At 47.2% G+C, this 13560-nt stretch overlaps 1 protein-coding gene and 2 pseudogenes across 2 annotated transcripts in view; 2 read left to right on the top strand and 1 right to left on the bottom strand.

Moving 5' to 3' along the window:
• Positions 1-1031: 1031 nt before the first annotated feature.
• RNASEH2B (ribonuclease H2 subunit B) overlaps positions 1032-13560 on the top strand; it is a 54755-nt gene continuing 42226 nt past the window's right edge. Inside the window, exon 1 of one of the 2 annotated variants that reach the window (XM_012811971.2) lies at positions 1032-1258. In XM_012811971.2, the coding sequence (XP_012667425.1) occupies positions 1195-1258 (64 nt within the window). In that variant the 5' untranslated portion in view covers positions 1032-1194. Of the gene's footprint in view, positions 1259-1445; positions 1593-13560 lie in introns of those variants that run through there. The other variant, XM_023507433.1, reaches the window with a different exon arrangement.
• Positions 1396-8327, top strand: LOC111721765 (annotated as a pseudogene).
• On the bottom strand, positions 6119-7053 carry LOC100958767 (annotated as a pseudogene).

The following is a 13560-nucleotide window of genomic DNA, read 5'->3' as shown; positions in this document are numbered from 1 at the left end:
AAAAAAAAAAAAGAAAAGAAAAGAAATAGAAAAGAAATGTTAACAATAAATGCCCTGAGTAAGCATATTGGGTACCTGGAATGGGAGAGACAAATACTTTTCTTTAAAACACAGGAGGAGTATTTTTCTTCTTCTTCGTTTTAAAAAGCATATACCAAGCATAACTTTTTCAATTAAAATGTCATTTTTGAAAGTTTAAATTCCAAAATTTCATGATCCTAACTTTTGAAACATCACTTTTTAAATGTCTCAATTTTGAACTTATTTAAAAATAGTTCTCCAAAATAACTATTCGTATTGTGAACCCCACGGTGTCCACACTTCCTTTTGGTGGTGAGCACCGAATCCAACGCCGCTGGCAGGCTTTACGACTGACATACACAAATTCGGATATTAAATCCATCGCCGGGCCAGGTAGTAGCTCACGTCTGTAATCCCAGCACTTGGGAGGCCAAGGTGGATTGCCTGACTCACAGGTTCGAAACCAGCCTCAGCAAGAGCGAGACCCAGTTTCTAAAACTAGCCGGGTGTTGTGGGGGGCGCCTGTAGCCCCAGCTACTCTGAAGGCTGAGACAAGAGAATGGCTTGAGCCCAGAGTCTGAGGTCGCTGTGAGCTGTGACAGGACAGCACTCTACTGAAGGTGAAAATTAGACTATCTCAAAAAAAAAAAAATCCATTGCCGAAAGCCACTGAGGACTGATGCAAACACAAATCGTGCACCACGCCTAAGAGTTAGGGTAGGATTCGGCTGTGACTCGCTTCTGGCGAGTCCCTCAGTCCTCGGGGGGTGGGGAGTGGGGGGGTGGGGTGGCGGGCAGGGTCCTTCCTCCGGACGCCAGCTCGCAGCCGGGGCTCTCGCTCGCCCTCCCGCAAGGAATCCCAGGGGCCCGCCACCGCCTAGAGGCAGGGCCGCCGGGCGCTGCGACCCGGCACCGGGGCCGCGGCGACCCCGCCCCGCGCGTCGCGTCACTCTGCGCCCCTGCGCGGCCAGCGCCCACCGCTGCCGGGCCGCGGGAGGGAAAGCCGACCGGCCCGGCCCTGGTCGTGCCCGGCGCTAAATTTAAAAACGTAGCACAGGCTGGTCCCGGAAGCGAAGGAACCCGCCCCGCACCCGGGTAGGCCCTGCTCCCGCCATTTTCCGCGCGGCGGGGGCTGCGGTGGCGGCGCCGCGCGCGCCCAAGAAGGCGGACGGTATGGCCGCCGACCTCGACCGCGGGGACGGGGCTCGCGCCCGGCAGCTCGTGGTCCTGCTTCCAGGTAAACGTGTGCGCCCCCGGCGCGGGGCGCCCGCACCCCGGTCCCCTCCCGGCCCGAGACGGGATTCGCTGGGACGCTGTGCCCCGCGTGCTGTTCGTAGGTCGCGGCCAGCGCGGTTGCAAACCCGGAAGCGCATGATGGAGCCGGACGTGTTTTCCCCGCCCTGTCCCCCCGTGGGTCGGGTGGGCTGCCGGAAGACGGCCCTGGAGAGGCGCGCAGGCTCAGGGGTCTTGGGTGCGCTGCGGGCCCCGGGGATTGTCCCCCGTTCGGCGACTTGCTCTGCTGCTTCTGGTCTGAGCCAGGGATCCAGTAGGCCCAGAGTGCCTCGGAGAAGGTGCGCTGGCTTCCCATGGCCCCTGCCTGCACAGGCCCGGGGTGGTGTGGCGGGACTCGAGGGTAGGCCAGTGGCCGTTCAGAGAGGTTCAGGAGGATGATCACCACAGACAGGAGCCCGCCATTTCAGCCTCCCTGGGGATATGACTGGCTATCTAGGGCATGTGGAATCAAGATTCCTAGACTGGAATGGCCAGTCATATCCCCAGGGAGGCTGAAAGGGCGGGCTGGAGTCCCTCCAGTGCCAAACAAGGAGGGACTCGTTGGCAGAATAAAAGGAATTGGGCTAGGGCAGCGGTGGGTGGTGGCCCACAGGAACTGTTAAAGGGTCGTGGCATTAGGAACCACTAGGCTAGGGAGTGCAAGCCATAAGGGTTTGGCTTTTTTATAGATGTTAACCTTTGACAGTGCACACTGAAAAGAAGGAAAATCCCTATTCACTATTTAATTTTGAGATATAGCTGAGCAAAAGCTGAGTTATTTTTGCAGTAAATATACTGTGCTACTGATAATAGTTTCCCATGAACCTAGATACTTACGGTGGATGTAGAAAATTGTTCTGTGACAATCTGTCAAAACTTTTTTGCCCATGGGTTTAACTATCCCCTTTAGAAACAGGTAATTTACTAAACTTTTCATAAGTATACACTCCAGTAATCATTCCCAAGGTCAAGTAGCATGTCCTAAGTAACCTTTGTGCTGACCTCTGTCACCAGAGATCAGCTCTCCCTGTTAAGTGAGAGTGTACCATTTTGTGTCTGGCTTCTTTCTTTGCATGAGAGATTCATCCCTGACCGTGAGATTTCCCGAGGTTGTGTGTACTAGTGGTTTGGCTTATTGTTGGTTGATTTTTCCGTTACTGCTTCTGTTTTACTGTGTGAACATCCATAAGATTTAACTCTTCTACTGTGAATGGGCATTTGGATTCCAGTTTGCAAATACTATGAGTTTATTTATAAGAACAATCTTTTAGGAGGCTTTTTGCATATACCCAAGAGTGGAGCGCCTGGTCCTAGGTACTGTAGGTGTAGCTTTTGTAGACACTGCTGAATGGTTTCACAGAGTAGTTGTATGGCAAGCAGTGCCACATAGCCTCATACAGATGTTTGGATGGTAAAACAGAGCTAATGCAAAATTTGGGGTATGGGTAGACTCTAGCAAAGGGCTTGTTTTTCTTTTTGAGACAGAGTCTCAAGCTGTTGCCCTGGATAGAGTGCTGTGGCATCACAGCTCACAGCAACCTCAAACTCTGGGGCTTAAGCGATTATCTTGCCCCAACCTCCCAAGTAGCTGCATAGCAACCTCAAACTCTTGGGCTCAAGTGATTCTCTTGCCCCAACCTACCAAGTAGTTGAGACTACAGGTGCCTGCCACAGTGCCCAGCTATTTTTTGTTGCAGTTGCCATTGTTGTTTTAGCTGGCCTGGGCTGGGTTTGAACCCGCCAGCCTCGGTGTATGTGGCCAGCGCCCTACCCACTGAGTGTGGGTGCTGCCCAATGTATGCAGGCTTTTCGTTAGAATAATCTTCCTTCTCACTTTGTCACTTAAATCAATTATATTTTCAGGGTAGGCACTCTAAAGCATGCTTTCAGAATCAAGTGCATTATTGTTACTTAGAGATAGACAATAGCTGATGGTAATTTGAGTTTATTTTGTTCTGTTTAATCAGTATTGGCATCTTCATTCTTAAAGTGTGTTTGTATCCTCATTGTATGAAACACAAAACCTTAGAAAGAGTTTAGTAATGATTTCGTCCCTGAAAACTATAGGCTTAATGTATGTACTATTCAATTGTGAGAAGGACTTTCAGTCCAATTCTTGTTTAACACCTTAGCTAAGGCAGAGCAGCTGTTAAGGAACAAGTAGCAGCACTGTGTAGTCAGATAGATGGGCTCTGTAAGGGTTACATATGCCCTCCTTTCTGGTTGGTTTTTAGTGCCACCTGCAGGCTCTGAGGGTATGCGCAGTGTGACAGCTGCTGCCTGCAGTCTTGGTTCTCAAACCTGAGGGCTTTAGTCACCTGGTGAGCTCGCCAAACAGGTTCTAATTCTAAAGGTCCTAGGTTGGGGCCAAGAATGTGTGTTTTCCTAAGTTCCCAGGTGCTGCTGCTGCTGCTGCTGGTCTAGAGACCCGACCCTACCCATGAACCACTACAGTGAGGAGCTGCCCTTGAGAACTAGACTAGCTGTCAGCCTCTGCTTCAGCACTCTGTGGGACAGAATTTATAAGATCAAGGGAGTGCTCATGAGTCAGAGTAGGGGGCCATCTTCACAGATGCATTTGTTGGTTTTTCCATCAGATGGGAAATGAGGAGAGCCCATACCCTTGGCTGAGCAAGCACAATAGCACCATTTTAAGGGTACAGCAGTGAAGTCGGGTCCTAAATTAATGAAACAAAGATTATCAAACTTTGTAAGAAGTATTTGGTGGAGGCAGTTTTTACTTAGTTTTAGAAAACTTCTGGAATATGAAGAACTTACTCCCTATACCAGAGAGAGGGCATATTAACCAACAGGCCAATGGAACTTTACTTATTTATTTATAAATAAGAGGAAGGGCTTTATTCACTGGCCGGGAGCTTAGGGCATAGAAGAATTCCAAATGGCCACACTCCTTTACTGGCGTGATCTTTCCCTTTTTATCGATAGTCAAAAAGTTCCAAACCATAGGTACCCTTTTCATTGACTAGTTTGAATCAAGCGGGTGATGCTATTCCAGCCCCCACAGGATTACAGGATTTCGCAGAAGTGGAAATTTCCAAGTTCCAGGAAGTTTACATTACAGAGAGCTGAGTCACCATGGAGAGGACCCTGCAGATGTATCCTTGTGGTCTCCTTGGGAAGACCTGTTCTTCTAGACCTCACACTTCTTGGGTATTCTCTCTCATTCCCCCCTTTTGAGACTCCAATATATTTTAATTTGGGGTCTCAATATCAGCTTGCTTCTGCGGGTGCCGATATTAATCACTTTTCAGTGCTTAGATTTTAGGGACTGTGATGACTTTTCTTGGTTTCTCTACCCAAGTCTTAATAGTACTGTGGTGGTGGGTTAATATACATACGAGTTTTTACTTTTCCCTGTATGATATTCCTCCCCCCGCCCCCCACCTTTCCCAAAGTACAAAGTTCGATTAAGACAAGTCCCTCAAGGAGTTTCCATAGGCTTCAGCCGTGCGTTGACCAGCCAGCTCCCAGAATGTGACTGGAGCAGGGCATGTTGATCATCTTAAAAGTTATCTTTACTGGACGGTGTCTGTGGCTCAGAGGGTAGGGCACTGGCCCCATATAGGGAGGGTGGGGCCAGCCCCTCCGGGCATTGTAGTGCCAGCCACTTGGGAGGCTAAGGCAAGAGAATTGCCTACGCCCAGGAGTTAGAACTTTACACCATTATCTTGACCACATGCACGGCAGCAAAGGTGAAAGGAATCCTCACCTGGAGTCATCACAACTGATATGGGGCTGAATAGGGAGTCATCACAGCTGATGGCTGAATAGGCTTCACTGCCCCTTGGAAAGTAAAGATACCTTTTTTTTTTTTAAAGAGCCAGAGTCTCACTTTATTGCCCTCAGTAGAGTGCTGTGGTGTCACAGCTCCCACCAACACTACCTGTTTGCCATGTTAGTTACTATAGGAGGCAGTTAACATCTTTACTTTTTGGAGAATGGTAAAAGCTTCCATCCCTTTTTGTTGCCCTAAAAGTAAACATTTGAGTTGTATTTTTAGTATTTTTCTGTAGTCCAAGTTTTGTGCATTTGTCAGTTCTGCTCAGTTGAGAGGGACGACGCAGATGTGCACCAAGTGTGGGATAGAGGACTGTGTTTATTGCTGTTGGGGCTGAACCATTAACAGGGCTCATCTCCAAGGAAATGTTAAAACATTAGAATGAAGAAAAAGAGAACAGAAATAATTTCTGGAACCTTAAAAGACACAAAGAAAAGACAAGAAAAGTCATTTAGGTCCACTTAGATTAAAATGTTCCTTAATTACCTACCCTCCCCCCCCCATTAACAGCAAACTGCACTGCAGATCCAATGTTCAGTTATAGTAGGCTTTACAATAAAATGATTCCCCTTGAGCTACTGCAGCTACCGGGAGCACTCTGGTGAACGCAGAATGAGGAACACGGAGGCTAGGGAGTAGGCAAGAGGGCTGGGAGCCGGAGGGGAGGGGGAAAATAGGGAGTAGGCAAGCAGGCCAGGAGCTAGGACGGGGGAGGCGAGTGGGGTGGGTGGGCCAGGAGCACAGGTGCACAAGGAGGCAGCAGCAATGGAATGGCAGATTGGGCTACGCTCCTAGAAACTTAGTCGCCGTGGCCAGAGTGATAAGGGGGGTCGCGCCCTGGGTGAGGTTCTACTCCAGCACCTGCTTCCTGTGCTGCTGTGTCTGCTGCAACTGGCACCATCTTGCTTGGCGTCTGGTACCTGATCATCAATGCTGTGGTATTGCTGATTTTATTGAGCACCCAGGCTAACCCAGATCAGCATCACTTCTCAAGTTCTGAAGTGGAAGGTAACTTTGGGTTTATGGTTGATGCCAGCATGTACACTGCCGTCGCAATTTGTTTTCTTTTTTTTCCCATTTACAAAAGATGGGCTGTGTTTATTAGAGTCATAAACACTTGACCCAGTGTGACTCAAGACCACAAAGAAACCATTTCTCCTTTGCTTCATTCTGAGTCCTAGGGTGAGACCCAGACTGGCAGGAGTGCTGCTTGGGGCCCATTCACAGATTTACAAGTTTCTTATTGAAGGCACTCTGTGACTGAGATTGGCCAGATAGGTCACCATCAGCAGGTCATCGATGTTGTTGTTGAGCATGGTCTCAAAGTTGTCAGGAGCAATTTGGGGTACTCGGTTAACCAGGCTCATCAAGAAGCGACCCACAGTCCTGTCAGCTGACACCTCTCTAGACAGTACATCCTCTGTGTACTGCAACACGGTGCTTAGGGCGTCCTGGATAGGAGCTGATGCCCCTCCTACTTGCTGCAAGTCTCTTGAGAGTCCAATCACTCAGTTGGGGCTAAAACAGGTCTTCATGATCAGGTCAACTCCAGTGCATTCACTGTCCTAATATGTGTATTTCACTGTCAGAGGTGTGAACATCACTCCCATGGTCCTCAGAGGAACAGCCATTAAAGTGCTGACATAGGCTTTGATGCTCACGGGGCCATTCTGGAGACTTGTTTCCACAGTGAGGTGAATGGGGTTGGGGGCCTCCGGGCTGGAGTACTCAAGGATTAGCAGAGAGTGTTCTGTGATATCATGGCCTATAGCATACCAGCCCAGGATGAGCTCATTTGGAGAGACTTTTCTGTGCAGTTCATACATGTTCTTAGCAAATTCCATGTCAACAGCCACTTCATCTTCTGACTCATTGTGCGGCACTGAAAAGCAATTGGTGACCTCCACTGAGTGCTTGTCAGCAGTTCCCAGGGGGTTCCGGTAACACAGGCAGCTCCCTCATTTCGTTGCCTGTAGTCGTACATGATGGAGGCCAAAATGACTGGGTGAAGTTTGATCCCGCGACCACCAGGGAAGGGCCCTGGGTAGGCTGGACCAGTCAATGAGAGTGCAGGGTTCTACGCTGGGGCTTGCGCTGATGCTGGGGTCTGGCCCGGAGCTGTAGTTGTAGCCGCTTCCCCCGCCACTGGGTCTGAAAATGAGGCCAGAGCCGCAGCCGCTGGAGCTGGTGTTGGCGCTGGGGTGGAGGCTGGGCCCGGGGTGGAGGCTGGGCCCACGCTGGAGCTGCTCCGGGGATGGGCCCGGATTGGCTGGAGGATCACTCCTGTTATGGCGGGTGCGGCCATCTTGTGAAAGCTGCTATTGCAATTTCTTTTCTCATGATCCTGATATGCGCAGTGGCTACTGTTAGGTATTTGCTCCAGAAAAGCCCTTTCCCCAGAAAGCCCCTTTCTGCTTTCCACAGATCGAGACTAGCTGTCTCACTTTTAAAGTTACAGCTCATTTCCAAGCACAGAGAGTTGCTAGACATCTTCTCATCTCCCAGTTGCAAAACCTGCCTCATCTCCCTGTCCCAATTACCCACTGAAAATTTCAAACTTATGGCCTGCCCCTAAGGGCTCTTCCCGCCAGAGCAGTAACTCCTTATTAGCGCTATTCTACCATCCTTCACCCTTCTGAGACTTCCCCTAACCGAACCTATATAAGGGTGGGCTTTTCTTTTAGTCCCTCCTCCTCTTCTCCCCGCTCCCTGTTCTCTCTCTCTTCTCTTTCCTCTTCTTTTCTCTCCTCCTTGGTGGTCTGTGAGATCTCTGCCAGTTGAGTGCCGCCCTTTCAGCTACTTATGGAGCATATAAACTACGTGCTGCCTGGATCTTTGCATTCTTCTGTTATCAGGTCTTAGATTTTTCCCTGAATGCCTTGGTTGCAGTCGCTGTGCTTGTCTATCCAAACTCCATTCAGGTGCACGTACGGCAGCTGCCTCCTAATTTTCCCTACAAAGATGGTATCGCCTATGTGAATCCTACCTATTTGGTCCTTATTATTCTTCTGTTCATTGGCATTATCGTGATTTTTAAGGGTTACTTGACCAGCTGTGTTTGTAACTGCTACTTATACATCAATGACAACACCGATACTTCAGTGCCATTACCCTGTATGAAGATGCCGCTGTGACCGCGGCAAAGGAGCTGCCGCCACCTTCCTTGTCGCCTGAGCGTGGGCGGGGCCAGAAGCCGCAGCTTCGCTTTTCAGGTGTCAGAGCAGTAGTTGTATGATTTTGCTCTGGAGATGAGCTGAGTTTGTTGCTGAAATGCTACATTGTGTAATTTATGTTAGTTTGAAGCCTTTTGTAGTTTTAAACATATGCTTTAACTGATACCCTGTGCTAGAGCACCTGTAGAATCCTTCCTGTGAGGGTGAGAGCTGAGAGCGTGACCAGCTTCACTGTCTTTCCCAGGCAGTGGCGCCTCCCCCGTCAAGGGTCCTTGAGTCAGAGAACTCTGCTTTTGTACCTGCTGGGCCCCAAGTTGGGCAATGAGTCTTATTTTTCCCTCCCTGTTTCTCTGTCTCTTTTGAAAGTGGAAAATAAAATTAAACAATGCTTTTCTTAAACCATTTCAGTTTAAGAACAAGCCCTTATGAGAAAAGGTAATAAGATAAAATTATTCCCCTTTACTTCATTATAGTATGTGTTAAAACACATTTTAGGGAAGATTGTTATATATTATTTATTTCATCACAGAAAATTTAAGTAATGACCAGTTGCTTGGAGGTAGCAGATGGATTGGTTTGGGGGCGGTAAGAGTCCCAAGCCTGCCTACCTTAGACATTTCAAATGAGATAAAAATACAAGGCTTCATGATGACAACAAATGATTACATCAGAACTGTCTCTTCAAATGGGAAGCAAAATAGATATGTAAGGATTGAGTGAATTCACACTTTAGAACTATGTTCTAACTAAAGGATTAAAACAAGAAATCAGATGTAAAAGGAAAAACTAATTTTTTTATTTCATGATGGGGAACATTTATATTAATGTTGTAGTTTCTGATTATAGTCTCATGGCTTTTTATAAGCCCCAAAAGAATGCTTCTTGTTTGGGGACCAGTGAGGGGAGGGAATAAATTTTAAAGCATGTGGCAAAGGAAGGACTACTATAGGGGACCCTTATAAAACAAAACAAAACACAACTCTTTTTCCTTCTTACCTACGAGTACATGGTTGATCTCAGGTGAAAAATCTAAGTAGGTTTTTGTTCTTTGTCAAAACCATGTGTGGGTGTGTCTATTTGTGTTTAGAAATATACCGGTAGGCTGACATCTTCCCTACCCTGGGAAGAGCTTCTTCAGATGGGAGGAAGCCATACTCCGCTTGGGAAATAAAGGATAGAGAACCTGGCCAATTCAAGCACTGATTACAGACAACCCCTGAATAATTAAGCTCACCTTTTTGGAAGATATGTCATTTACTAAAGCCTCCTGCAGTCAGCAATCTAGGAGTTTTCCAACATGGAGAAGTCTAACATTTTCCACATGAATCCTTAGTCTGGCTTTCCCTGTAGGAAATGTTTTTTGGTGGGACCCAACTGACCTTTCTCCGAGGGCTGCTGGATCTGCTCTCCTTGCTATCTGAGCGTGTTCTGGAGTGGATGGGCTAAATCACTTGCCAGTTGGTGTAATCAGGCTGTTTCCAGAGCCTGATCTTGTCCTCCTAGTAATTGTTCCAAAAGACCTGGGATGTTTATAAGTAAGAACTCGTGACTCCCACGTTATTTATCCTCCAAGGCAGGAAAAAAAAATCATAAAATGAAAGTAAGCAGTATTCATGATTTTTTATTTGAATACCAGAATGAGGACTGCTTGAGTCTCCCACATCCTCTGAGCTTTAATGATGGTGGTAAAGAACAGACAGCTGGGCCAGTGCTCCCTAAAGCCTTGCCATCCCAGCACACCCTGAAAAGCTGGAGTTAGGCTGCTACTGTTCTGTGTCCTTGGGCAAATTCATTCTCTGCCGTAGGAGAACGGTGCCTGTTCTGTGGGGTTGTTATCTGGGGTTTGAGTTCTTTGTACACTCTATTATACCTCAACCTTTTGGCCCTGGGCCTGGGGCAGAATAGGTAGTCAAATACAGAGAGTGCCACCTAAATGTATACACATTTTAAGAAAGGAAAAAACTATTAAAATTGTAATACTTGTCACATCTGAGGTGCTCAGATGTGACCTGTGTTCATGTATTTATCTCTTGTTATGGGTGTACATCGCATTTGGCACCCTGTGTATTGACTGGAAGGATAAAAGTCTCATGTGCCATTTCCTCTTATAGTGTCCTTGCTTAGTCTGTCCTTTCTCCTCCCCTTCCACTTCTGTCCTCAAGGGTTCATTCAGCTATATTGTCTACAAAGTCAAGCCATTTGTCACAGCCCACCTTCTCTGTCTTTGAACACCCTTGACTTTGTGTCTTCCTGGAACCCTGCTTTGCAGATTCCTGCTTGTTCTTTACCACAACTTAAGTGTCCGCTCCACCAGGATGCCTTCCCACTGGGCCTCCCACCTTGGTGCCCAGGTCAGTGGTGCCTCTTCGGCCACCAGCCCATTTCATCACAGGTGCTCTCTTCATCATCAGTTCTGTGTGAAGGTGGGTTGAGTGCCTGGTGCCTGCCAGTTGCCAGGGGGAATCCAGGCATGTTGTAGCGATTAGCTCCTTCATGTGGGTGCTTCAGCTGCAGAGCACACTCTGGAACAGGGAGGTGCTCCTTTGTGACTTGCTTTTCTAGGGTGGCTGGCAAAAAGGAGAGTGTGAGGGGTTCAGACCTGCACGTTCTGGTGTTTGTTTGGTTATCCCTGAAACAGCCCGGCTGGAGACTGACAGAGGGCTGTGCCATTAGCACCGACTCCTCCAGGCCCTAAATCTCAGCAGCATCTGGTAAGGTTCTCTGGCAACATCTGCTACCTACCTGTGCCTTATCATTTGTATTTTTTTTTTATTTTTTATTATTATGCTTATATAATAGTTATATGTCAACCTCATTGTTTTTAAACTTTTTGTTGTCCTTTTTAACTCTTTATTTACATGTTTTTCGTCCGTGTTTTTTAAAATAACTTTTTTTTTTTTTTGGTTAGAGCAGTAGTACTTACCCAGTATACAGATTTTAGTAAGGCCAAAAAAAACAACCAACCAGTAAATAATAAAATTATTTGTGAGAGCTGGACACTGTCGCTCAGTGGTTAGAGTGTTGGCCTTGTAAACCAGAGATCTCGAGTTCTGTCCTTGCCTGGGCCTGGTTAAAAAAAGAATTGTCTATCGTCCTGCCTGCCTAAAGTAAGGATTTGGGAGATACTTCCTTATAGTCTTCTTGTGTCTATCACAAAATAAATTCCAGTGTTCTTAAGTTTTTTCACCATTTACTTTTACCATTTACTTTTACCATTTACTTTTACCATTTACTTTTACCATTACTTTACCATAAAAAGTTCACCATTTACTTTTACCACTTGTTTAGTGTGACACTAAAACACTCAGGGAGGTTGGGGTTACCCAGGAATTCTATGTAGTGCTATTTACTTCTCTGCAGAATTTGGGAAAGATGGTTAAATTAACAAAGAACTAAGAGCTGGGAGTTTTTTCCTCTTAATTTCAATAAAGATAGAAACTCACAGTGATAATGAACCAAGCTGACAAAGAGAATTTCACACTGTGAGCACTGAAGAGGTATATTAAGTGTTTTGTTTGTATTATAACACATACCAAATAAGTATTGCTTCCTGTGGTAGACAGTACATATTTGGAATGGGTTATCTTTAAAAATGGATAAAGATTAAAACTATAAATAGATGCAAAAAGTAAAGATAAATTCTCAGAGCTGTAACAGGCATAATGGCCAACTAGGATGTTTTGAAAGCCGTTCACAGCAGGTAGAATATTTGAGGACAGCCATGGCCTGCCATGAACATCCTCTAGTGTGTTTCTGTAACCAGGATGCTGATCCGAATGGTCCATGAGTCCGCCTTAGAATGGAAATTAATATCTTTTAATGTGGAGGGGTCAGTGTATCTGAGCTGTGTCATGAAACCTGACTTAAACTCCTGGCAGAGTCCTTGGCAGGTTTGCAGGAGTGATGAGTGGCAGGAGTGTGAGGACTCCTAGAACTGGGTCTTGCAGCAGCAGGAGGTCCAAGGTCTCTGCCTCTGAGTGTTGACTTCTTCTCAGACTTCTTCAGCTTCCTCCACTTAGCAGAAAACAGGCAGCAGGTACATCATACCTAGGCCTGCCTCAGACCTCTTGGGGTCTGCTGGGAGGGGCCTCCCCCCTTCTCTTAGTTCCGATTCAAAACCTTTCAAAAAAGCCTTTTGATTGGCCATGCCATGGTCTCTTGCAGCCCTCTCTGCTGCCTATAGGGTGGGCTCCACTGTAGCACAAGGTTTGGGAGAAAGGGGGTGCCGGGAACCTTGAGGGCAAGGAGTGCTTTTCTGGGAGAAGGAAAAGGGCAGGTAGACAGCAAAGGTACCACCTGTTGTACTGTTCACCCGTGGGACACCGGCTCTGCCCAGAAGCCTTAGCCGTGCACACCATGGCCCATTGAGGTCCAGCATGACGGTTTCTCAGTATTGGTGGTCTTCTCGACTGGCTTGTATGTAGGTATAGGAGAGGGCTCATAGTTTGTAAGGTTAGGTTCACTCACCTTCATCTACCCCAGATTTATGTGATTTTGATAATGTTGACATAGTATGTTAGCTAGTGTTATGTTACTGTATTTGACCCTCTCAGTGACCCGGGGAAGCAGTTAAGGCAAGCTTTATTAATTACCATCTTGTCCATTAGGAGACCAAGACTCAGAAGTCAAATAATATGTTGATGGGCAATCGGAGGAATTCAGCAGCAGAGTCTGTGTGCTCTCTGGGGTCCTCCTGCGGGACCCCTGCTATGTACCACAGGCTGTCTTGCTGGCTGAGTAGCGTGGCATCTGGCCACTGTGGGAGAGGCGAGAGGACACCAGGAGGGGCTGGCTGCTCTCTGCACTTAGGGTGCTGACCAGGGGCCAGTTGTACCTCCTTTCCTAGAGCCGGCGTGGTGCTGTTGCACCCTGACCAGTCGGGCGTGTGTCACCTCCCTAGGGTTTTCCTGCTTTTCATATGGTTCATCTTCCAGCTCTGTTTGTTGCTGGTTTCTGTGGCTGCGGAACTGACATTTACACCAGCTGGCCTGGTGCTACCTTCTCTAGCACCAGGCCATCCTTAGTAATGTGCTATTCATAGGAACAGCCCTTGAAGAATGAAGAGTTTGTCTTCTTAGGTCTTGGTAAAGGCCAGTTTTTATTTTTTATTTTTTCCTCAGAGCTTCAAGGGAAAGTTGCACTTTGAAGAACCCGTGACTTGGAAACCATCCTGCTGTTCTTCTCTCTGGCCTTCTTGGTCTGCTTCCTCAGTCATTGGAGAAACAGAGCTACAAGCAGGAAAATGACCCGGGTCTCTCTGACAGCTCTTTGCTAAGGAAGAAAAGGCATATAGTG

The sequence above is a fragment of the Otolemur garnettii genome, unplaced genomic scaffold, assembly GCF_000181295.1.
Source record: "Otolemur garnettii isolate 467f Iridium unplaced genomic scaffold, OtoGar3 scaffold00182, whole genome shotgun sequence".
In the NCBI taxonomy this organism is placed as follows: Eukaryota; Metazoa; Chordata; class Mammalia; order Primates; family Galagidae; genus Otolemur; species Otolemur garnettii.
Note: the sequence above shows the minus strand (reverse complement) of the source record. Positions and strands in the feature narration are given on the sequence as shown.